Source organism: Vigna umbellata, chromosome 10 (assembly GCF_029865625.1).
Source record: "Vigna umbellata cultivar VRB3 chromosome 10, Vumbellata_1.0, whole genome shotgun sequence".
NCBI classification, from domain to species: Eukaryota; Viridiplantae; Streptophyta; class Magnoliopsida; order Fabales; family Fabaceae; genus Vigna; species Vigna umbellata.
In genome coordinates this window covers 20,719,315-20,746,526 of record NC_142174.1, presented here as the reverse complement: position 1 = coordinate 20,746,526, position 27,212 = coordinate 20,719,315, and the positions used below count along the sequence as shown (strand labels likewise).

At 34.9% G+C, this 27,212-nt stretch overlaps 1 protein-coding gene across 1 annotated transcript; it reads left to right on the top strand.

Annotated features, from left to right (window-relative positions):
* Positions 1 to 3,654: 3,654 nt before the first annotated feature.
* Positions 3,655 to 6,490, top strand: LOC124842557 (uncharacterized). The gene is made up of 7 exons (XM_047319066.2): positions 3,655 to 3,855; positions 3,956 to 4,156; positions 4,319 to 4,594; positions 4,810 to 4,912; positions 5,295 to 5,413; positions 5,522 to 5,647; positions 5,763 to 6,490. Exons 1-7 carry the CDS (start codon positions 3,655 to 3,657, stop codon positions 6,432 to 6,434), a joined length of 1,698 nt encoding a protein of 565 aa, XP_047175022.1. The 3' UTR covers positions 6,435 to 6,490.
* Positions 6,491 to 27,212: the final 20,722 nt, after the last annotated feature.

Sequence of the window (27,212 nt, the reverse complement as noted above, 5' to 3'; positions counted from 1 at the left end):
TAATGATATGCACTAATTTGTTGTTAGATGATCTGTGGATGGAAATTAGTTATTTATGTATTGATATGCTTGCTAAATGATGATTGCTTCTTGATGAAATTTTGTATGATGAGTTGTTATTCAATGGAGTAATTAACTATTGTTTTGGGTTGTGATGAATGAAACACGTGAGAGTCAAGTCTAGAGGTTTCTAGATTAAGTTTTGATGAATTATGATCCATGTTTGGATCAACTCTAATGTCTAGGATTTGGTCATTTGGATAGGTATTGGGGACAACAAAAGCTAGTTTCGAAGTTATTGTCATCTGGTATAGTGTTGAGTAACCTTGTGTGGCGCTTAATGTTTCCAAAACAATGAGCCACTAGGCTCCCAAGCTTTAAGTGCTCTCTTTGGGTGCTGAGCGAACCAAAACCTGAGAGCAAATGCACTTAGGGACTTTGAGTGCCCCCTCTCCACTGCAGTTTTGCACTTTAATCCTTGTTAATTCGTTGGGCGAGGAGATGCCTTGCTAGGTGAGCTAGGTTGGCGTTGGGTGCCTAGATGCATGTCATGTTGCTTGTTTTCTTTGCTTTTGATTTCTTGTTTAGACATGATATATTGTAATGATTGAATACTTGTTGAGTGAAATGCAATGATTTATTTTGGATGGCAACAAGATTAATTATATGGTTAAAGTATGATGTGAAGAGGATTCCAAGGGGAAGTTCTCGTGGGAGATTCAAGTGGTGTATGTATTGATATATGGACTTAGTTTGGGGTTATCCTGAAGCTTCAATAACTATCCAATTTCAAGTAGAGAAGGATGAGTTACGTGGTGAGGAGTAATAGGAGGTCCTAGTTTGTGGTTTAGTGTTCTTTGACCATAAGTGATAAACAGACTAATCTTGTGTGGTAGCTTGGATGGATAAGCTGTTTCACCACTATATGACATGATCTCCTATGGTTTGATAACAATACATATGTATCCAAATAATCAAGTGTAGATCTATTTATATATTTAAGTTTTCCTTTATGTAAGAGTTAAATTGTGATATTTTAACTTGTTTGATTGGTATGATTGATTTCTTTGTTAAGTTAACTTACTTGTTTATTTGTTTGTATGTTGCTTGTCTATCTTTTGCAATGATTACCTGATTGATATATGCAGAGAATGATGTTCTGTGGAACAAGTGTTGTGTAGGGAGAGTCCTTATGCATAGATAGTTTATTTCTTGTTCATTTTAGTTTTTTTTTTTAAAACTTGTAGTTTCATGTGTACATATTAATAAATTAGATCATCTCATGACATATTTATAATGTCTCCGATGGTTCTTGTTGATTAACTATGATGTCATCATAATGTTTAAAACTATAAAAAAAAGATGTTACATACTTGAAGTTACATAATCTATCCATTAGTTAGTTATAGATATTTTATTACACTATAAAAAAAAATCCCTAAATAACAACTAATTTTAAAAATAAAAAAATATTAAGTACTAAAATATCAATTTATATACTAATTTATAAACTAAAAATTTATTTATAATTAAAATAATTTCAATTATAAATAAATAATAATAATTAATTTATAAATTGGTCATTAAATATCTAACATTTTATTATTTTATTAGAAGTGTTATCCGTTTTATTTTTAATACTTAACTATTATTTACAATTTATTAAGATTACATTATTCTTATAAATGAGAAATGTAGAATCTAGTAAAGATTATATACTCAGCAATTAAATAAAAATATTGAAAAAAATTTGGTTATCATTCTTTTTATTTTAGTCAAAGACAAACTTTTGTCTTCTTCTCTTTCCCACTATGTCCCCATTCCTTTGTCCAGACCTCTTTACTTTTATTATTAAATTTTGGTTATGAAAATGAGGGGTGTGTTCACTTTGTTTAAAGAAAGAAGGTTGTGGTGATAAGAGAAAAATTAATGGACAATATGACAAAAGAAAAATACACTATTCCCTTTAGAATTAATAGATCTAACTATATTAAAAGGGTAGTCTCTTGTCCTATTATCCCATTTTTTTAAGAACTAAAAACTATACTATATATAAACGCCTAAAACTTCTCTATTAATGTTTCTATATACGTAATTTTTTTTTTCATTCATGAATTATCTTCAGAAAAGTAATATTTTAACACTCTAAATAAATATACCTAGTTAACAATTCATTTTAAGAATAAATACATTTTGAATTTTTAAATAAAAAATAAAAAGTATAATTAAAATATTATTTTAAATTATAGGGTAAGTGTTTCTTTTTAGTATCAACTTATCCCTACTCTTTATTCAGCTAAGCCAAAATAATAATATAAAATGTTTCTTATACCACTTGTACCAATTAACAATCCACGGTATTTTAATTATTAAAAATTTAATTTTTGTATTGGTAAAGAAAAAAAAGTTAAAGATAAAATAGTGAATCTAAAGTGTATTTAAAAAGACTTCATTAATCGATCCCAATTAAAAAAATTTCAAATTAGTTCTTGTTATTTAAAAAATTAAAACTCAGTTGAAAGACAATTCAGCTGATTTTTAACGATATTAGTTTTGAAGGACAAAAAAACTAAAATGTACCTTAATTTGAAAGAGAGACTAAAACAAATTCGCGTTTAGAGACTAAAAACATATTTGACTCATAAAATAATTATCAATAATTTTTATTTATGGATTGAGAAATTTATTGATAATTATCAATGAATGGTTTCTCTTTCTCATCATCTTCTCCTTCCACTACCACAGTTCATGTTGTTTCTCTCTCTGCTTTTCTTTTCTTCAGTTTTTTTCACCCATCTTTTTTTATTTGGAAAAATTTATAATTTTTATTAATGGATTTATCCACAAAAAATTTCATCAATAATAAAAATTATAAATTATTGAGAGAATTCATAAAAGAAAATTGAGTAATACAAATTCTAATTTATTAATAAATATTATTGATAAATTTCAACACAAATTTGTTATCTATAAAATAACTCCATCAATAAAAATCTTGGATAATTACGAGAATTCTCGCGGTTTGCATATACAATCTTCCCATTACTTCTATTTTTTAGTCCTGGGAAAGGAAAAACTTGGTTGAATGATGTTTCAACAAGAAAACAAGCACACCATTCCATGATTATATCTCAATTGTTGCAGTGTTCTTGAGACAGATTATTTTGAAGGAAACATAACTTTTCAGTCTCAATGATACGATGATTGTGCTTGGGATATATATCATACAGTATAGCTAATGGTTAATATTAGTAAAATTTTCCTTTAGCGATCCAATTTTAAAATGTCTTTGACTTCCTCAACAACATCTTAAACCATCTCAAGTTGGAATTAAGTTTTGCAATGACTACGTCAAGAACCCAAGTTTACTCCAATAATGGAACCACAGCCTAACAACCAAGTAACCCTCCTCTTCTAATTTTTAATTCTCCACGAGTTGTAGTAAAATATATTTTTCTAACATCATCAATCTTATCCCACACATAATTATTTTATAAAGTTTGCTAACATTGTATAATCTTTGTATTAATTAAACATTATGAAAACCAAGCTTCTGGTGTTTCTATATAAGGTCACACTCTCCTTCAACTTTGAACACGTTCTCTCTTCATTCTTCTTCCATTTTTCCAATCGTTTGCATTTTCAATTGTGAAAATGATATTGTCGAGAGTTGCTAAGGGAGTTGTTAAGGGAGCTGCCACGAAGCTCGAACAGAGACCAGCTGAAGCACCACAGAGTTTACCGGACATAGTGTTCACGTTAGCAGAAGCCATAAGGTTTTTTTATTCAGAGACCTTGGGAAAATGGCATCTCTTGGATTTGCCAAGAGCCATTCTTTTTTCTATCATGGACAAGGTAGTTTCCCTTTCCAATTTCTTATACTTATCTACACATCTTTTCCTTCTCACTATAATAATTCTTATTCTTTATTATTATGGGGTGTGAATCTTTGTAGACTAAGAAAACAGTTCCAATGGAATGTGAAGTAAGAAGTGACTGTGTTCAACTGAAAGACCCCGAACTGTTAAAGGAGTTGTATGAGCTCAAAAAATGCTTGACTCGAACCATGCTTTTCAGCAAGAAAAGCTTTCGTGTTTTTCTATTTGCTGCTGGATTTTCCAAGGAGGACGTCCTCTTCCGGAAGAAAAGAGCTAGGGTTCGTTGCTTTCTTGAGCTTTTTTTTCCCTCCACTAATAAAATAAGAGTTTTATTGACATGTACTGTAATAGTGTTGAAGTTCATATGTTTATTCTACAAGTAAACGGCTAGTTCCTATTATTGATGTACCTAGTTTAACTGAGAACTACTTTTGTGTCAGCTTCTAAAGCCTGCATTCACAGTTATACGTGATAAAGAATCAAACTGTTTGTTTGTGTTCATCCGTGGAACTCAAAGCATAAGAGACACCCTGACAGATGCAATCGGTGCTCCAGTGTCCTTCAGTCCCTACATTTACATAGATGGTGAGCTAAAAAAGAACATGGTTTCAGGACATGGACACCGTGGTATGGTTGCTGCAGCTGGTTGGATCAAAAAGCACTGCACTCCTATACTTCTTGATGAACTTAGAAAAAACAAGGATTACCAAATCAAGGTATTGCTAGCCTGTTCCTTTATACCAGTCTTTTGAAAACTACTGATTATATTGTTCACCAATAGTGAAAAATTGGAACATTATAGTCTTTTGGAAGACCAATGATTATGATGTTTTACTTACTCTTCAAATGCCATAACATCTACTCCTGCTTCCGTTTTTTTTTATATAGTCATGTAAATGAAGTTTTTTTAATAATTATGTTTATTCTATAGGTCGTTGGGCACTCGCTTGGTGGTGGTACTGCTGCACTGTTGACATATATGCTTAGAGAAATAAAGCAATTCTCTTCATGCACTTGTGTGACCTTTGGCCCAGGCATGTGGTCAATTATGCCAACTTCCTTAATTTACAACCAAAGTTTTATTTTGTCTCAGATTGAGTTATTATATTTGATCGATAGGTTTTTTTTATCACAATCGAATAATCACATGGTCTTCTGTAATACATTAACCAGATGGTAGAACAGTGTGTTATGGAGATGTTGTACTGTTGTAGTCTGTAGTGGTTGACAAATTCAAAGTTATTATAAAAAACACTGCATCATGAAAGCAAAGTTAATCATAATGATACTTAAATAACAGTATATAATACTGTAATAAGATAATATTAATTAAAATAAGATAAAATTCTGTTGGGCATCAACTTTCCTATTATTTAATATATAAGTTAGTGACCAAGTCATATGTAATTTTTGCAGCTGCTTCTGTGTCATCGGAATTATCGGAATTCGGGAAGGCCTTTATCATTTCCGTTATAAACGATTTAGACGTAGTGCCTACTTTGTCAGCATATTCTGTTGATGGTTTCATTCGTGAGGTGCTCAAACCAGTTCTCCCAACATAACATGGGTTTAGCAATGCATCATTGCTCTAGTAGGCTTTCTTTGATTAGGTCAGTACCTAATATTGATTGAATAATTTTCAGGGTAAGGTTAAGCACGAAAGCATACTAAGTAAAGCACATAGCTCTATAACTGCAATTGGATCTCACTTACCATTTGCATCTAGTGTTAAAGCCCTTTCAGATCATGCAGTATCCCTTGGCTCCAAGGTAGATTTCAGTTATATTTATTTATTCAGACACTGATAATCATATATTTGAAAATTTGGATCTTTCTTAAAATTTAACTTTTTAATTTCTTATTTTCTTCTCATCATTCCAAAAGGTTGTGAAGAAGCCTAAACAAAGAACTCGGTCATTGTTTTCCTTGCCCCAAAAACTTGTCAATGTTGGCACATTCTCAAGCTCTAAATCAGATAACTTGGCTGAAGCTGCTCGATCATCCGAGAGAAGTTATGAAGAGATAATAATGTCAGAGTCTACGTCTGATGAGGATAACTCTAATTTCTCTGATGAAGGTGATGACAATGATGAATTAGATGAAGAGGAAAAAATTTTATATGCTTTCCAGAACATCGTTACTTCCACTGCCTCTCAAGAAGAATTGTTGAGTCAATTGGAGAAACTTGAGCTGCAGAAACAGGAAAATATCCATAAGGAAAAAGAGGTCATAACCAAAGACATCACTGAAGAAGAAACCATTGAGGTTTTCCATACTGAAGAAAGAGGTGCTGTAACGACAACATCAGACGACATGGATATACATCCTCTTTATCCTCCAGGCAGGATCATGCATATTGTTCCTGAAAATTCTGATCCAAAAAACTATGCTTCTGATCAGAAATACCTCTACTTATATGAAACGCCAAAACAACTCTATGAAAAACTTAGGGTTTCAAGAAGGATGATATTTGATCATATGACAAATAAGTATCTACACATGTTACAGAAACTGATCAATCAACTAGAGGAGGAACACTTGAAAAAGCGTGGATGAGAGCCAAACAATAACAAATGGAAAAAAAATATTAGGTCTACTGGTTGGCTCCTTATGTCTAAAGTTGGGTCTTTTATTGCCATGTTTATTGTGTAATAAATTGTAATTTAAAAGTATGCTTTGATATGTTAGGTTGAAATGGTTTGCTTAATTTTCCTGCAGTGTAATTGTTGAGAAGTCTTATGAATGATAGTTTCTGGTTTTACTTTAAGATGATGTTAGCTATGTTCAATCCCACTAGGCATTTAATTGCTCTATATACAAATATATCGGTCTAGCCAACACAACTTTTTGTATATGTTATAGGGTCGTCTTAGCGTTGATTTCACCTATTCTAATAACGTTCTGTTCTATTATGGCTGAGGTTATATTCTGGAGACTAGCAATGTTTGAATTCTTAATATTTTTAAAACCAACAACGTAAATAGGTTTAATAAAGTTCATTGTTTTCATTTAAGATTTCAATTAAAAAAATCAGTTTAAAAGGTGAGTGAAAATTATTGATTTATATGTCCAATTACATGTCTAAACTCATTTAGTCATATTATAAAGGTTCTATTCTAGGTAATGTTAATTTTCGTCTTCACTTATACTTTTCTCGTTTTTTACTGGCATATACATAAATTAAAGACGGAAAGATTTCTTTTTTTAAAAAGCAATATGATGACTTCTATTAAATCTTCGTTGAAATATATATATATATATATATATATATATATATATATATATATATATATATATATGCTTGTGTTGGTTTCTTTTTTCCTGAATATGAGTGGGTGGACGAGTTAGGAAGATAAACATTTTGATTAAATATAAAGAGTTTTGATTATGATAACTTATATGAAGAACTTTTCAAGACTTAAAATACACTTAAATTCAATAGATACATTAAAAATTTTAGAATTTAATTGTTGAAGTCTTGTAATATGTGTATTTTATTTAAATTACTATATTAAGAGTCAATAGACATAATTCAAGTAATAAAGCACGAAAAATTTTATTTTTCATATAAATCTATGTGATAATCGATTATCAGTGTTGGTAATAGATTATTACAGTGAGAAAATGTTTTTTTTAAAAGTTTATGAAATAATCAATTACCTCAATGGCACTTGTGACTTGAGTATTAAGTTTCTTAACCTAATTTTCAAAAGTAAGAATCTATATATTTTGGCCAAACATAGTTTCAAAAAAACTTTTCGCTAAGAGGTTTAGAACTATGACTGCCAGAAAAACTCTCTATGTTTACGAAAAATGGCTTTGAAAAGCTAGTATTGGCAAAGCGATGACTTTAATTGAATGTGTCTTAAATGATTGAGTGTTGCTATTGTTGATAGAAAAGTTGTTCATCTTTTTGTGTATGAAAGGAAGTGTTGTTCATTTCTTTCATCTTCAAAGAAATGTGTTTTCTAACTTAAGAGAGTTTAACAATTGGACGTGGATTTTTTCATTCGAACCAAAATAAAATTCTTTGAGTGAATTTCTCTTTCTTTACCCACTTTATTTATATTTATTGTTGTTATTTTAAGAGAATATATTTTTGTTATTGAATCAGTTTTTAGAAAGATTTTTTTTAAAGCAGAGTTTTATTAACAAACCAATTACTTTTTTGGGTTTTGTCCATTTGTTGCACGATTTTAACAAGTAGTTACTGATTTAATGGGACAAGCAAATGATTTAGTGGTTTTGTCCATTTGTTGAATAAATGCTATGATGGATGGAAAAAAACATAAGTATACTATATGACCCTCTAGTTAACCATGAACCAAACTATCCAGATGGTCAACCATATCACGACACACTCTTTCGACCGTGTGGCTTTGACCATTAAGCTGAATGGTCAGCTTATGAAAATCTTATCTCTTGATCAATTTAAGATAAAGTATAATTATTATTAATTGAAATGTAATTAGGCTATTACTAATCAAAGAGACATATGTGATTGCATTTAATATGCATTAGTTACTTGAGCTGCCAAAATATTTTTTTTTATAACCCATACAAGTAAATGTTAACCTCGATTTCACACCTAAAATATTAACTATAATTAACATCTTAATAGTATATTACTTTAGTATTTTTGGATATAAGTGTAGGACCTTTTGTGTAGTTTTAATAAGTTGAAAGTTAGAGATTTGAGTTGGAAATGACTAATAAGTTAGTAATGATAATGTGTCCATTTTAAACTTATTTAATGGGATGGGTAACAAAGAAATATTTTTTTTCTTGTATGTATATTTTCTTTATTTATGGCTTTAGACAACTCATTGGTCCCTATTTAATATATTTATTTTTTGTGATAAAGAAAAACACGAGTGAAAATAATTCAGGAATTTTAAGGAAAAAAAATATATACTCAGGAACTTCAGTAAGTAAACAAAACAATAAATTATAAGTTAACTTCTGTTTGATTTTTCCTTTGTTCAACCAGGCTCGATTTAAAGACAAAATTCAATCTCGAGATTATTGAATATGCATAAATTACGTGACACGGTTAAAAAGTTTTTTTTCGTTGAGTATAAAACTCCATTCTCAGTACAATGAGAAAGCCTTTACTTTTGTTTTTTTTTTTTGGCAGGGGATGCCTATTTTATCGTGAAATGACACGGTAAATTTATTAGAAGGATAATTATGTTTATTTAAAAAATTTACCTCATTTTTTATGATTAATACTAAGGAAAAAAAATGAAACATCCCAATTTAACATATTTATACAACTAATTAAATTATTAAAAATTATATATTAAACAATAAATAACCAGTATGCATTTTCAGTTTTCTTTAAAACTCGATATAAAAATTTTCAAAAAATATTGAATTTTTTTACCAATGAATATGATATAAAAAAATTATATATATATATATATATGGAATTATTATATTCTAATTTTCTCAACGAGAAACAACTCGTTCAACAATTGAAAGTGCTAGAGTTATTTGATTTGCAGATTTTGCATTTTTATTCACGAGTGATATATTCGTTTAGTGAGTCTACATAGTTATAAAGGTCAATTTCATCATAATTGTGTTCTAACTAAACTTGTCTAAGTTTTCAAATCATTTTTAGTTGAAAACAGACAATTTCTTACTTAAACCACAACCTCAAACAAGCCAATTTAGTTTACACAACCAATCTAGAGATACTATATCACTACAAATAAATTCATTCACATATCAAGCATCAATTCAATGATTTACCTTGTACATATAGAATCATCATTCTATTACATATTTCACACAATCATTGTAGAACAAATCATCATCATATAACATTTATTCACTATTATTAAATTTAAAACTAGTTTCCTTACTGAGATAAACACTATAAACTCCAAAAGATGTTTATCCATGTTCAACTCTCACAAGTTCCATATATTCTATATTACACATATTACTCTACCTGTACATATATAACTCATATAAACAATCAAAATACTCACTAATAATCATAACAAAACAAATATTATCTTAAACATTTACACAGATTCAATCTCAAAACATCCACATACAATAGATTTCTTAAATAGCAAAAAATAATTTTACTTTGTTCAAAATTGTAATAGATAAAATTGTAAATCCTTTGTCTTAATTCCACTAATTAATGTGATTGTCAGATAAATAAAAAACATAATACCAAATATAAAGCAAAAGTATAAAGAATGCCAAGACACACTATTGGAAAAAGAGAAGTGATGAAACAGTGAAAATCAATTTATTATCATAATATAAAAGTGATTTCGTAAGTAATATTACATATAATTATTTTGTTATTTTTTTTATGTTTACAAATATTGAAATACTACTCAAATTATGATAATATATTTTATTATCTTAGTTTTATGTTAAACATGTTCTGGCGGGAATGAATCTTGGTAATTTCAATAAGAAGATAATGTATTATTATAATTTATTAAAGTTCACGAGACTGTGTATTCCTAGGTAAACGTCAACGATGTTACTTGTTTTATTCAATTAAAAAAAAAACTTAGCAGATGAAAAGAAATATTTTACGAGAAATAATGCCGGATTAGTAGATAAGCACCAATAATCCGATTCCCTACCCAACATAGGTCAATTTAAAATTCATCCTTTCACACTTTAAGAGGAATATTAAAAAAAAAAAGAGAAATACAAGTTAATAATTTAAAAACCTTTTGTTTAACTTTACTTCCACCAAACATTGACGACACGTGCGTAATTAATAAATTAATGGTGATTAATACCAAATGTAGAGTTTAATATTTTGTCTAAAACTGATAGTTATTGTTTATTTATTAAAAAATGATTTAATATTATTGGTTCTGTTACAGAAGAAGACAATCATAAAAAAAATGACACCTACAATTGATTCGTAAGTTTTTATTTATATTTCACATTTGTTGGATATGAGAATGTATTATTATGACTATAAAGCAACTTCGTATAGTTATCATTACTCCTTTTTTCAGGGTTACATTTTGGCTCGAAACCATATTTACTATAATAACTTATATAAATTACACGTAATGTTTTGACAATCCCAAAATTATATAAGTTATAACTTATATAAATTGTGTCACGCCCCATTAATTACACTGATGAGTCACCACTGTGCTTCCATTAATGCACCGTGACACGCACACCCTTCCATTAAAACGCACTCACACTCACACTGCGTGCATGCTGACAAGTGTCACTTTGGAACGTTCCCAAGAGTTAGTGGAATCCAAGTGGCAGCACGCGGATGGACGTTCGTCCTACGTGGGAGGAGAAATTAATTTCTCTGGAAAACTCTTCCCATTCCTCTGCACACTTCATCTTCTTCCTCCAATTCTCTGATCTCAAACTCTCTACCTTCTCTCTAGAACCCCTGCATCTTCTCTCTTCTGCAACTCACCCTTCTTTGCTCCGTTCGCATTTCAGCACCGTGAGAAGCGTCCCTGCACCGTGAGCTTTCCAGCAAACCGATTGGTTTTGGATTCTGAAACGGGTAAGTTTCACGTCCTCAACCACCCTCCATTTCAACATGCAAACTTCCTTTTGAATCTGCACGAGTCTTCTCTGAACCGTTATTTGGGTTTTTGAAATTTTAGTTTAAGGAAATCTTGGGTTGAAACGTAAAGGGTAGAAAAGAGGGTACTGGAGTCTTGTTTTCTTTCTCTGAAGAACGATCGCACGTTGCTTAATCCGGGTAAGGGAAGCTTATTGGTTTAATTCATGTTTGGTTTAATTCATGTGATCTCTGTACTGCATGTGAGTGTGTGAAGTTTGAAAATATAATTATGATTCTGAGATGATATATGAAAAGTGATGCATGTATGTACTGAGAATTTTATGCTTGTATATATGAATGATCTGTAAAGTTGAATGTTGTATGATCTTGGTATTGAATGATTGGATATGATGTTTAATTCAAAGCTTGAGAAGTATAAGATATGATATGATATGATTAAATGAATGTAAGTATACTGGAAAATATGGTTACTGTATGTGGAATGTAAATATGAAAAGCCTATGAAAATGAACGTTCGTTATCGATACGGTCATTGACCGTTCGGTATTAGCAGTAAATTCTTGACGTAGTTGGACCCTTTCATTTGGAAAGGACTCCCTTTGAGGACGAACGCCCTCTTATATAGCATTACGTGTGAGCAATTGGCCAGACGTACCCTTCATGAGTGTTGCGTGAGATTGAGAAGCTTGATAACATCCCTCTTGAACACTTAGTCAAATTGTAATACAAAAATTTCAAGTATCTTACCTTATATAAAGCTCAAACTTCTTAAATTTTGAATCAGTGAAAAGTCTTGACCTAAAAGCGTACGTTCCTAAGTGGCGCTCGGTTTTAGACCGAACGCTCGTCCTAAAAATGTACATGATAATTAACGCTCGGTCTGATACCGAACGTTCGTCCAAAGCGTATGTGATAAAGAACGCTCGGTCATATACCGAACGTTCGTTCCTTCTTTAAATTATCAGCGAACGGTAATAGCGTTCGTCCGGAATTGAAATAGCGTTCGTCCATACATCTAAACAGCGTTGTCCAATAGTTCTATTGACGCTCGTCCAAGTCCTCAGTGACGTTCGTCCAAAATTCACTAAAAGCTTATTTTCGCGCTCGGTCATTGACTGGCGTTTTGTCTCCTGAATTAAATCTTGTCCAGTTTATTTATCCAAACAACTTGGGACTTTACCTATCCATTGGATTCGTTCAAGTGTTACTGAACTTAGATTTTTTCTAAGTATTATTTGGATCGTACTAGAATCAGTTCATTTAACTGATTCAAAGGAGTCTTTCTTGGTTTAGCTCTTGACGTTCGTCCTCGTTATGAAGGGGAGTGAACGTTCGTCTTTTTACGAAAGTGGAACAAAGAATGAAAATGTTATTAAGAGGAAAAATTATATTGTGCGAACAGTATGAGAGCTGAAATTGTGATTGTGGAAATTGAACGAGCGTTCCAGGGAGGAACGACTCTTGGTTGAAAGATTGAGAATTGTAAAGTATGAATGTGGCAAGCTTAGCTGGCGGGTCATCCTGATATTCCGTGAGTGCTCGTTCTCACGTAGAGAGGAGCATGTCATGCGTGGGAATGGCAGGAGGTCTTAGTCCATAACTGTAACTTGGACAGAACGGACTAACCTCAGGTGGCAGCTGACGAGTATTCCAGCTCTTCCACCTGGGTGCACGGACGTCGTAGCTACACAGAATTCATACATGTCCGGACGGTCAGTCTAGTATCAGGATTTTGGTTGAATTAATGTATGATTTGAATGATTGTGTCGTGAATAAAATTATATGTTGATATGTATAAACTGTATGTTTGACTTGAGTTAAATTCAATAAGCTTACCCTTGCATTTCCTTTGTGTTGTCTTGTCTATGTATATCCGTCTTGTCAAATGCAATGATCATCCGTGTGGATGTGAGCAGAGGGAGATGCGTCCCTGGAGCAAACTCTTGAAGAGGAACTCATTGCTGAAGAAAATTTAGTAGAAGTTGAGGTGAAGGCCGAACAGTGAGGCGTTCGGTTATTTAGCTAGTGTAATTAGAGTAGCGAGCGGCTGTGAGCGAGCGCTCTTTTTGTTGATCGTAAATAGTTGGACGTTCGGTAAAGTTTTTGTAAACCGTTCGTCCTTGTTCTTTTGTGAACGCTCGTTAATTAATGAAAGGCCGTTCGGCCGTTTATTTAAATCTGTTTCCTTTACTTTTAAAACTGTTTGAGTTATTGATACGTGTAATTATTCTGAGTATATGGTTGATGACTGTATAATTTTGGGATGTTACATTATTGGTATCAGAGCAGTTTTGTTCTTCTAAGGACGCTGTAGGTTATGAGTGCATTGCGTTTTTGCTGTGTGCTTATTATGTATTTGATGAGTTATTATTTTTAACTCTTGAACAATTCTAACGCTCGTTTTCTGATGAACCAGAGAACGAATGGCCCCTAGACTTCCTCCTCCACCACAGCCTAACGAGTCTGACGCTCCCAACAATAATAGGATGTTGGAAGCTGTAATCGAACGGTTACATCAGCAAAATACTACCCTTATGGAGCAGAACGCTGCTGCTCTACAGAGTTTAGAGGCCGCACGCGTCAACTCTGAAGCTACGCAGAGGCAGCTAATGGAGATTATTGCTGCCACAAGAGGTACGCCTGGGGCTTCCTCTTCCAGTGCTGCCCAACCAAATGCCGAATGGAGTTTAGAAAGTTTTCTCCAACATCGCCCAGCCAAGTTCTCTGGAACGTGCCTTCCTGATGAGGCAGATCAATGGCTGCGTGACATGGAGAGAATTTACGATGCAAAGAGGTGTCCAGATGAGAGCCGCTTAGCATTCACGGAGTACCTTTTGTCAGGAGAGGCGAGCCATTGGTGGGCGAGTATGAAGGCCATACTGACGGACGCTCAACGTCCTATTACTTGGGAGGTTTTCAGGAACAAGTTCTATGAGGAGTACTTTCAAAGAGGTGGAATTTCTTCAGCTAGTACAAGGAGGAATGTCGGTTTCAGAGTATACAAACAAGTTTAAGCATCTGGTGAGGTTCTATACAATGGCTGCTAGTGAAGAATGGCAATGTAGGAAGTTTGAAAACGGATTAAGAAGTGATCTGAAGGTATTAATCTCAAGTCTATGCATTCGGTCGTTTCCAGCCTTGGTGGAGAGGGCCAAAGTGTTAGAGAAAAATATGGCTGAGGCAGAACAACATAAGAAACAACAAGCGTCTCGGGGTCCAATTCTGACGAGAACAAATGTAAACAGGAACAGGACCCCGTACGCTCGTCCAGGGCAGTCGAGTGGATCGCAAGCAGTGGTAGTTGCTGGGCAGACGGGCCAATCAGGGGCAGTGAGATGTTTTCAATGTGGAGGACCCCATTACAAGTCATCTTGTCCTCAATTGGTAGGGATAAAATATTGCACTCGTTGTAGAAGACATGGTCACCTGGAGAACGAGTGTAATACGGGTGGACGTGCGGTGATGAGGCCACCCAACACTGGAAGGAATCAGACGAGAGGTGGTGGACGAGCCCAAGCTGTTGGGCGTGTGTACGCGATTACTGGGGCAGAAGCAGCGAGCTCAGGCACGCTCGTCACTGGCATGTGCTTGTTGTATGGAATAAATTGCTGTGTGTTGTTTGACTCGGGGGCGACGCACTCCTTCATCTCGAAGGCGTGTGTTGATAAATTGGGGTTAGTAGCGAGCGAGATGCAGTTTGATTTGGTGGTATCAACACCAGCAGCTGGGGAAGTTAGGACGTCTACAATGTGTGTTAGATGCCCTATTGAGGTAGAAGGACGTAGGTATAAGGTGAATCTCATCTGTTTGCCTCTCAAGGACTTAGAAGTAATTCTGGGAATGGATTGGCTGAATACCAATCGCATTCTCATAGATTGTGGAGCTAAGGAGTTGATTTTTCCGGAAGAAAATGAAGAAGATTTGAGTGTGACGCTCGGCCAGTTGAAAGAAGATATCATGGAGGGCGCAAGTTGCTTTTTGATTATGACGCATGAAGACATAGGGGTTGCGGATAAGAGCTGTGAACGTTCGTCCAATAAGTATACTGAAGGACGAGCGGTTGTGGAAGAATTCCCGGACGTCTTTCCGGATGAGGTGACTGGACTACCACCCGTTCGTGAAGTTGAGTTTACCATTGATCTGGTAACAACTGCAGCTCCCATATCCGTTCAACCATACAGAATGGCACCTGCTGAATTGGTTGAGCTTAAAAAGCAAATTGAAGAATTGATGGACAAGAGGTTCATCCGTCCAAGCGTGTCCCCTTGGGGAGCGCCAGTGTTATTGGTGAAGAAGAAGGATGGCAGCTCTCGGCTTTGTATTGATTATCGTCAATTGAATAAGCTGACCATCAAAAACAAATACCCATTGCCTCGCATTGACGACTTGCTGGATCAATTGCATGGAGCGAGCGTCTTCTCAAAGATAGACTTGAGATCGGGCTATCATCAGATTCGTGTTAAGGAAGGGGACATCCAGAAGACGGCCTTCCGTTCTCGTTACGGACATTATGAGTATGTGGTCATGCCGTTCGGTGTGACGAACGCTCCAGCAGTCTTCATGGACTACATGAACAGGATCTTTAGGCCGTACTTGGACAAGTTTGTGGTGGTGTTCATTGACGATATTCTCATCTACTCCAAGAGTTGTGAAGAGCATGAAGAGCATTTGAGGTTGGTACTTGGAGTGTTGAGAGAAAAAGAGTTGTACGCTAAGCTGTCCAAATGTGAATTTTGGATGAAGGAAGTGCAGTTCTTGGGTCACGTTGTGTCGGCTGGTGGGATTTCAGTTGATCCGGCTAAGGTACGAGCGGTTTTGGAATGGGAGAGTCCACGCTCGGTCACGGAAGTGAGAAGTTTTGTGGGGCTCGCGGGCTACTATAGACGTTTCATTGAAGGATTTTCTAAGATAGTAGCACCGTTGACTCGTCTTACAAGGAAGGATCAACCGTTCGCATGGACTGATTTGTGTGAAGAGCGCTTCCAAGAGTTGAAGAATAAGTTGACGAACGCTCCAGTTTTGGTGATTCCGGACACTGCCAAACCCTTTGAAGTCTACTGTGATGCGTCTCACCAGGGTTTGGGGTGCGTCCTTATGCAAGAGAAGAAGGCAGTGGCGTACGCCTCTCGGCAGTTGAAGATACATGAGAGGAATTATCCGACGCACGACCTGGAGCTGGCAGCGGTTGTCTTCGCTTTGAAGATTTGGAGGCACTACTTGTATGGATCCGTTTTCCAAGTCTTCAGCGATCACAAGAGCCTCAAGTACCTCTTCGATCAGAAGGAGTTAAACATGAGACAAAGGAGGTGGCTTGAGTTCTTGAAGGATTATGACTTCGAGTTGCTTTACCATCCTGGAAAAGCGAACGTTGTGGCGGACGCCCTAAGCAGGAAGACAGTGCATGTCTCGCTAATGATGGTGAAGGAGCTGCACTTAGTGGAGAGTTTTCGAGACCTAAGGTTGCAGTTTGAGTTGGAGCCGAACAGTATCAAATGCTGCAACCTTAGGATATCCAGTAATGTGTTCGACCGAATCTGGATGAAACAACGAGAGGATGAAGAATTGATGAAGATTTTAAGCGCGCTCGGTACGGATCAAGCCAAGCATTTCAACGCTGGAACGGACGGCATGTTACGTTACATGGGACGGACGTGCATTCCCAATGATGGCGAGTTGAAGAGGATTATCTTGGAGGAAGGACATCATAGTCGTCTCAGCATACACCCTGGTATGACTAAGATGTATCAAGACCTTCGACGTTCGTTCTGGTGGCCAGGAATGAAGAATGACATCGCTCGTTTTGTGGCATCTTGTCTGACCTGTCAACGAGCGAAGGCGGAGCATCAGAGGCCGGGCGGCCTATTACAACCTTTGGAGATTCCAGAATGGAAGTGGGACAGCATCTCAATGGACTTCGTGACACACTTGCCTCGCACATTCAAGAATCACGATTCCATTTGGGTGATAGTGGATCGTTTAACGAAGAGTGCTCACTTCCTACCCATCAACCTGAAGATGTCATTGACTAATTTGGCCAAGCTCTACATCAAAGAGATCGTTCGTCTGCATGGAGTGCCGTCCAGCATTATCTCTGACCGAGACACAAGGTTCACCTCTCGGTTTTGGCAGTCGTTGCAAAGTGAACTGGGCAGCAGACTCCAAATGAGTTCAGCGTACCATCCTCAGACGGACGGTCAATCCGAGAGAACAATCCAGACGCTTGAAGATTTATTGCGAACGTGCGTACTCGATCATATGGGCGTTTGGGACGAAGTATTGCCGTTAGTAGAGTTCACCTACAACAATAGCTTCCAGTCAAGCATTGGGATGGCTCCTTTTGAAGCCCTATACGGACGTAAATGCCGCACACCACTTTGCTGGTTTCAAGAAGGGGAGAACGTATTAACAGGACCGGAGCTCGTTCAACAAACAACTGAAAAGGTGAAATTAATTCAAGAGAGGTTGAAGACGTCCAGAAGCAGGCAGAAGTCATACGCAGATAAGAGGAGACGACCCTTGGAGTTCGAAGCTGGCGATCATGTTTTCCTAAGGTTAAATCCAACTACGGGAGCAGGAAGAGCATTGCGTTCAAAGAAATTATCTCCTAAGTTCGTGGGGCCGTACCAGATCACAAGAAAGATTGGACCTGTTGCATACGAGCTAGCCCTACCTCCACAATTGTCCAACCTTCATCCAGTGTTTCACGTCTCGCAACTTCGAAAGTACGTAGCTGATCCCTCGCACATATTGGAACTGGAGGACGTTCGTCTTCGCCAAGACCGAACGCTGGAGATGAAGCCGATTCGAATTGAAGACGAACGCACTAAATTACACAAAGGGAAGGACGTTCGTCTAGTGAAAGTGGTGTGGGACGACAAGACTGGCGATTCTACTTGGGAAGTTGAGGATGCCATGAAGGACTTATACCCTCATCTATTCCCTGGTAAGACTTAATTTTCGAGGACGAAAATTTTTTTTTAGTTAGGGGGATTGTCACGCCCCATTAATTACACTGATGAGTCACCACTGTGCTTCCATTAATGCACCGTGACACGCACACCCTTCCATTAAAACGCACTCACACTCACACTGCGTGCATGCTGACAAGTGTCACTTTGGAACGTTCCCAAGAGTTAGTGGAATCCAAGTGGCAGCACGCGGATGGACGTTCGTCCTACGTGGGAGGAGAAATTAATTTCTCTGGAAAACTCTTCCCATTCCTCTGCACACTTCATCTTCTTCCTCCAATTCTCTGATCTCAAACTCTCTACCTTCTCTCTAGAACCCCTGCATCTTCTCTCTTCTGCAACTCACCCTTCTTTGCTCCGTTCGCATTTCAGCACCGTGAGAAGCGTCCCTGCACCGTGAGCTTTCCAGCAAACCGATTGGTTTTGGATTCTGAAACGGGTAAGTTTCACGTCCTCAACCACCCTCCATTTCAACATGCAAACTTCCTTTTGAATCTGCACGAGTCTTCTCTGAACCGTTATTTGGGTTTTTGAAATTTTAGTTTAAGGAAATCTTGGGTTGAAACGTAAAGGGTAGAAAAGAGGGTACTGGAGTCTTGTTTTCTTTCTCTGAAGAACGATCGCACGTTGCTTAATCCGGGTAAGGGAAGCTTATTGGTTTAATTCATGTTTGGTTTAATTCATGTGATCTCTGTACTGCATGTGAGTGTGTGAAGTTTGAAAATATAATTATGATTCTGAGATGATATATGAAAAGTGATGCATGTATGTACTGAGAATTTTATGCTTGTATATATGAATGATCTGTAAAGTTGAATGTTGTATGATCTTGGTATTGAATGATTGGATATGATGTTTAATTCAAAGCTTGAGAAGTATAAGATATGATATGATATGATTAAATGAATGTAAGTATACTGGAAAATATGGTTACTGTATGTGGAATGTAAATATGAAAAGCCTATGAAAATGAACGTTCGTTATCGATACGGTCATTGACCGTTCGGTATTAGCAGTAAATTCTTGACGTAGTTGGACCCTTTCATTTGGAAAGGACTCCCTTTGAGGACGAACGCCCTCTTATATAGCATTACGTGTGAGCAATTGGCCAGACGTACCCTTCATGAGTGTTGCGTGAGATTGAGAAGCTTGATAACATCCCTCTTGAACACTTAGTCAAATTGTAATACAAAAATTTCAAGTATCTTACCTTATATAAAGCTCAAACTTCTTAAATTTTGAATCAGTGAAAAGTCTTGACCTAAAAGCGTACGTTCCTAAGTGGCGCTCGGTTTTAGACCGAACGCTCGTCCTAAAAATGTACATGATAATTAACGCTCGGTCTGATACCGAACGTTCGTCCAAAGCGTATGTGATAAAGAACGCTCGGTCATATACCGAACGTTCGTTCCTTCTTTAAATTATCAGCGAACGGTAATAGCGTTCGTCCGGAATTGAAATAGCGTTCGTCCATACATCTAAACAGCGTTGTCCAATAGTTCTATTGACGCTCGTCCAAGTCCTCAGTGACGTTCGTCCAAAATTCACTAAAAGCTTATTTTCGCGCTCGGTCATTGACTGGCGTTTTGTCTCCTGAATTAAATCTTGTCCAGTTTATTTATCCAAACAACTTGGGACTTTACCTATCCATTGGATTCGTTCAAGTGTTACTGAACTTAGATTTTTTCTAAGTATTATTTGGATCGTACTAGAATCAGTTCATTTAACTGATTCAAAGGAGTCTTTCTTGGTTTAGCTCTTGACGTTCGTCCTCGTTATGAAGGGGAGTGAACGTTCGTCTTTTTACGAAAGTGGAACAAAGAATGAAAATGTATTTAAGAGGATGAATTAAGATGTGCGAACACTATGAGAAATGAAATTGTGATTGTGGAAATTGAACGAGCGTTCCAGGGAGGAACGACTCTTGGTTGAAAGATTGAGAATTGTAAAGTATGAATGTGGCAAGCTTAGCTGGCGGGTCATCCTGATATTCCGTGAGTGCTCGTTCTCACGTAGAGAGGAGCATGTCATGCGTGGGAATGGCAGGAGGTCTTAGTCCATAACTGTAACTTGGACAGAACGGACTAACCTCAGGTGGCAGCTGACGAGTATTCCAGCTCTTCCACCTGGGTGCACGGACGTCGTAGCTACACAGAATTCATACATGTCCGGACGGTCAGTCTAGTATCAGGATTTTGGTTGAATTAATGTATGATTTGAATGATTGTGTCGTGAATAAAATTATATGTTGATATGTATAAACTGTATGTTTGACTTGAGTTAAATTCAATAAGCTTACCCTTGCATTTCCTTTGTGTTGTCTTGTCTATGTATATCCGTCTTGTCAAATGCAATGATCATCCGTGTGGATGTGAGCAGAGGGAGATGCGTCCCTGGAGCAAACTCTTGAAGAGGAACTCATTGCTGAAGAAAATTTAGTAGAAGTTGAGGTGAAGGCCGAACAGTGAGGCGTTCGGTTATTTAGCTAGTGTAATTAGAGTAGCGAGCGGCTGTGAGCGAGCGCTCTTTTTGTTGATCGTAAATAGTTGGACGTTCGGTAAAGTTTTTGTAAACCGTTCGTCCTTGTTCTTTTGTGAACGCTCGTTAATTAATGAAAGGCCGTTCGGCCGTTTATTTAAATCTGTTTCCTTTACTTTTAAAACTGTTTGAGTTATTGATACGTGTAATTATTCTGAGTATATGGTTGATGACTGTATAATTTTGGGATGTTACAAATTGCACGTAATAATTTATAACTTATATAAATTACACGTAATAAAATTTATATAGTATTGTTAACAAATTTAGATCATAATTTAATATTTATTATATTAATATGTAACCGTAGACTTTTAACAATCCCAACCCAATTTTGTTAATGTTCAGAAAATTTCTGGATACATATATAAAACATTAATTTTTTACGTAAATTTAAATGTTGTTTATTTAATTAATCGATACATCATTATAGTTTAATTAATTTGAAACATTATTATGAAAGGTACCTTTGTGTTGTCTACTATCGTAGGACTATTTGATTTTCATATTATACGATGGAAAAAAATAAATAAACTATTTAAAATAAAGTTGACTTTTTAGATTTAATAGCAATAATCAATTTTAAAAAAAATGCTTTTTAAAATTCAGTTATTGCCATAACCTAGTTTAAAGTTAATCTTTAGATCATACCATTAGTGTGAAAATATAAAATTTTAATTTAGATTGATTATAATTTGTAATTAGTGAAAAAAAAAATTAATTTTACATCAAAGGATAATACTCTTTAACGTTTAATAGGTTTTTTTTTTTCTATTATGATTCATTCAATTTGATCCCACTATTTTGAAATTTCTCAACTTGATCTTACTTTTCTAAAAAGGTAAATATATCTTACTTTTTAATATAGTTTGAATTAGATTAAATTTTCAATAGAGATATCACTTTCGAATGCGATAGTGTAGCTAGTAATAAAAGGTTAAAGTGTTTGTCAATGAATAATGGTATTTTGACATCAGATTTTTTTTTTTTGTATTCATTTGATACTTTCTTTTATTCTCTCATTCTTTTTTATAAATACAAAGATAACTTTGTTAAAAATCATTTAACTCTTATAAAAATTTGTCAAATGGTGTGAAAGAATTATTTCCTTTTCCGATATCAAAAGTGCCTTAGCATGAATACAAAATAATTAAGGACAATAATGTACTTAATTCTCTGAGTGATGACTCAAAATAGACTATTTTATTGGCCTACACATGCATAAAGAACCCAATTTAACGACCGGGTTGATACAAAAAGTGTCCATTATATTGAGTTGTCGGATTATTAAAGGAAAATTTTAAGTACAATTCATCATGTCAGGTCAAATTTTTTCTTTTGTTTATGTCATTCATCTTACTCCTTCATGTGCTATTTCTTTTGTCATTTATGTACTAATCATATTATATTTCTCATTCTTAATTTTCGCTATGAAGTCAATCCAAGTGAAAGCCAGTTCAAATCTGGTGTTAGATTTTGAAAGTTTCCAAGATTAAAATATGCCAACCACCTTACTTTTAGTTGTTTTATAATTTTTTTATCAGTAATAAAAAAATTACACATACAAGTTGTACTAATATAAAAAACATATACACAGATCCAAAGACAAAGAGAAAACAGATTCTTTATGTGCCTGGTAATAACCTGGTTAATTCCTGCACCGGTTAATTCATGCACTAGCTACTCACTGTAAGATCATACAACTTTGATACAATCCCCATATCAGATTATTTATACGTTTTGGTTTGAGACGTTATAATCTTATTGAAAAGAGAATGGTATGAATTTGAATATTAAAAAGACACACAAACTTAAACAAATCAATGAAAAAAAATATAATTAAAACATATATATGAAAAATGACATAATCTAATATATTGATAAGTCAACGAAAATTCATCAAAAGTATTGTCACACTTGATAAAAATCAGAGTTGGAAATGAGACGTCATCATTTATCAAATTGCTAAATCAAGAAAGATTCTTTACAAAAAATTAAGAATCAGAGTTTTAATTTAAAAACTAAGAGAATTCTCCTTCAATAAAAAAAATCAATTTTCATTTATAATGATCATTTGAAGTGTTTACAAATATATTTGGTATTGGCAAACAACTTAGAAAACTAAAAAAACCAAAAATATTGAACTCAAAATAATTTAAAAATTAAAAAAATAAAGAGCTCTTTCTAAACGAATTTATAAAATTAAAATAAATTACAAACATTTTAAATACTTAAAATTTATTCTATATTTATGTTTCAAGTCATAATATTCGTGTTTCCATTTTTTTTAATTGTAAAACTTCCTTCTTAAATTCTTTTTATATTGAAAAAAAAAAATCTTCATGCATACCCTTCTTTATAAAATAATTTATTCTAAAATATATATCACATAGATTTTATTTTTTGTACTTTGTATTAGATCTAAAAAGTCCTCTTTGCAACCTTAACAAAATCTACTCCACAACTAAATTACACATTCCACCATAGGTCTTTTTATATTTCTTCCATTCTCACTTTCCAATGCCCTTAAGATAAGAATCGAGCATAACTTCTTTAATTATAGTTTCCAAAGAAAAAAGAGATGTAAAAATAAATAAAGAATTACTGCATTCTCTGCTGCCACTGTTGATAAACTAGTATTGATGGTACTAGGAATCTCATTCAAGGACTGATTCAATCAGATTGATTGAAACAGGTTGAAAAAACCTACCATGTCCAGAAAATACACTGAAGATAAACCTCAAACACAGACAATACTGAAGCAGCAAATCATCATCAAACTTGTTCTATTAGTATTTTAAGGTTGTGAAAAGAGTAGTTGATGTGGTAGAGAAAATGTAGAGATAGTAAAATGTAGAAGTAGTAGTTGGAAGAAGTGTTATAGTTGTCTTTGTTGTTGTAGATGTTGGCTTCTTACAAATGGCAGAGTTCATGGGTATTTATAGACCCATAGATTATTCTAGAACATTTTAGCCACAACTTATGTGGAATGTTCTAGATTTTTACCTATGTAGAATATTCTTGATTTTTCTTCCTATCTTAGACTTTTCTTCCTATCTTAGACTTTTCTACAATATTCTAGAATTTATATTACATTTCAATTCCTCTATCTTAGGAGCTTTCTACATTCTTCTAGAAATTGCATTATACTTTAATACTCCTCCTTAATGCAAATTCGATAACTCCAAGCGTTGTGCACAGTAGTTCAAATCTTGGTCTTGGTAATGCCTTCGTAAATATATCTGCAATTTGGTCTTCTGTTGGGCAGTACTCGAGTCGTATTTGTTTAGTTGTCTCTTCATCTCGAATGAAGTGATATTTAATGGCTATGTGTTTTGTTCTTTGATGATGAACTGGATTTTTTGCTGTTGCTATTGTCGATTTGTTATCGCAATAGATAATAGTCGGTCCATCTTGTGGTCCACCCATTTCTTCAAGTATTCTTCGTAGCCATATTGCTTGACTTGTGGTTTCAGCAGCTGCTACATACTCTGCTTCTGCTGTTGATTGTGCCACGGTTGCTTTCTTCTTTGATGCCCAAGATAAAATATGGATCCTAGTGAGAAAGCTTATTTGGACGTACTTTTCATGTCGTCCATTGATCCTGCCTAATCACTGTCTGTGTAGCCAATAATTCTTGAGTTAGTCATGGTTTTGTACCATATACCAAACTCCTTTGTGCCTTGTAGATATCTTAAAATTCTTTTTCCTACTCCGTAATGAATCTGACTTGGCTTTTGCATGAATCTTAATACAAGACTTGTAGCATACATAATATCTGGTCGTGTGGTTGTGAGATACAAGAGACTTCCAATTAAACTCCTATAGCGCGATGCATCTGCCTCTTGTGCTCCATCATCTTTTTGTAGTTTCTCGTTTACCACCAACGGAGTAGCGACAAGTTTACAACCATTCATCTTGAACTTCTTTAGTAGAGCTTCAATATATTTCTTGAGAGATAAATATGCCTTCTTTTTGTTGTTTCACCTCTATACCGAGGAAATAGTTCATCAAGCCAAGGTCAGTCATTTCAAATGTCTTCATCATGTCTTCTTTAAATTCTTTCATCATCTTCATATTGTTTCCTATATAGATAAGATCATCGACATATAAAGAGACAATGAGATGGTACTAACCTTGTGACTTAATATATAGTGTTGGCTCACTCTCCTCCTGAATCCTTGATCGATGAAGTATTTATCAATCTTGTTATACCATGCTCGAGGAGCTTGCTTCAGGCCATATAATGCTTTTTTAAGTCTTAGTACTTTGCCTTCATTTCCTTTGTTAATATAGTCTTGTGGTTGTTCAACATAAATTTCTTCTTCGAGCACTCCATTTAGAAAGGTTGATTTGACATCTAGTTGATAGATGTTCCATCCTTTTTGTGCTACAAGAGCTATTGATACTCTAATTGTATCTAAGCGAGCAACTGGAGCAAATGTCTCATTGTAGTCTATTCCTGGTTGTTGTGAGTAGCCTTTAGCAACTAATCTTGCCTTGTGCTTTTGTATAGTTCCATCAAGATTAAGCTTTGTTTTATATATCCATTTCACTCCTATGATATCTTTTCCATGAGGGCAATTTACGAGTTCCCAAGTGTTATTCTTCTCAATCATTTTAATCTCTTCTTCCATAGCCTTGACCCATACTTCTTGCTTTGATGCTTCTTCATAACAGTTAGGCTCAATCATGGCTATATTGCAAGTTTCATATATGTCTACCAAAGATCTTACTCTTCTTGGATTAGATTCAGGTGAAGAATCTTCCTATTGTGGAGGTGGAGAAAGCGTACCTGAATTTTCTGCCTCTTCTTGAGTTTCTTCTTGATATTGCTGCACTGGAAGTAGAATGTTGCTTTTAACAACTTTTTCTTCTTCCCAATTCCAAGAAGCATTTTCATCAACTTCAACATCTCGACTGATGATGATTTTTTTTGTTTGTAGGTTGTAGACTCGATAACCTTTTGACTGTGTGCTATATCCTAAGAATATTCCTCGTATAATCTTATCTTCAAGCTTGTGCCTCCTTTGATCAGGAACATGTATGAAGTAGATAGACCCAAATACTCGTAGGTGTTTAGCTGATGGCTTGTCTTGGACTGCCTTAGTTGGACATCTATTTAAAATGTAAACTGCAGTGTAGACTGCTTCAGCCCAAAAAGTATTAGGCATGTTTTTCTCTTTTAGCATTGACCTTGCCATCTCCATAACTGTGCGATTCTTTCTCTGACACGCCATTTTGTTGTGAAGTATATGCAACTGTAAGTTGTCGCTCTATGCCTTCATCTTCACAGAATTTGTCAAACTCGTGAGATGTGTACTCCTTGCCACGATCACTTCTAAGTACTTTTATCTGTTTTCCACTTTGCTTCTCAACAAGGGCCTTAAATTTCTTGAATACTCCGAAGACTTCTGACTTTGCCTTTAAGAAATAGACCCATGTCATTCTAGAGAAGTCATCAATGAAGAGGATAAAATACCTGTTGTTATGATGTGAAGGTGTTCTCATCGGTCCGCAAACATAGGTATGAATCAACTCTAATAAGTCTTTTGCTCTCCATGCTTTGTCTGTTGAGAATGGTAATCAGTGTTGTTTTTCGAGGAGACATCCTTCGCATGATTCATTATTCTCTTTCAAGCATGGAAGATCTCTCATCATGTTTTTCTGATATAAAAGCTTTAAGGCATGTGTGTTGAAGTGGTCAAATCTTCTATGTCAAAGCCATGAGTCATCAACTTCTACCTTCATAACAATATTAGTTCCAAGTTTGAAGCTTATAGGAAAGCTTCTATTTCTCTTCTCCATTTTTACTTGGCCAATTTCTATCATTTTACTATCATAAATTTTGCATGTATCTTTCTCAAAATGAAGAGAATATCCATTCTCCATCATTTGGCCAATACTTAAAAGATTCTCTTTAAGATTTGGAACTAGTAAAACATCCTTGATGAATTTCGTACCTTTTTTTGTCTCCACCATGACAGTTCCTTTTCCTTGAGACTCCACTGTGGTGCCATTTCCTAGCTGAACTTTGACATTGACAGATTTATCAATGTCTTTGAAGATGCTTTGATCTTTCGTCATGTGATTGCTGCATCCACTATCCAAGTACCAACTTCCTTCTCTACCAGGAGATTCTTGATTGACGTAGAATAAGAGTTTCTCCTGATTATCTTCTTCCGCAAAGTTTGCTTGATGCTTATTTTTATTACGACAATACTTTTCTACATGACCAAATTTCTTGCAATAGTGGCATTGAGGTTTTCCATGATG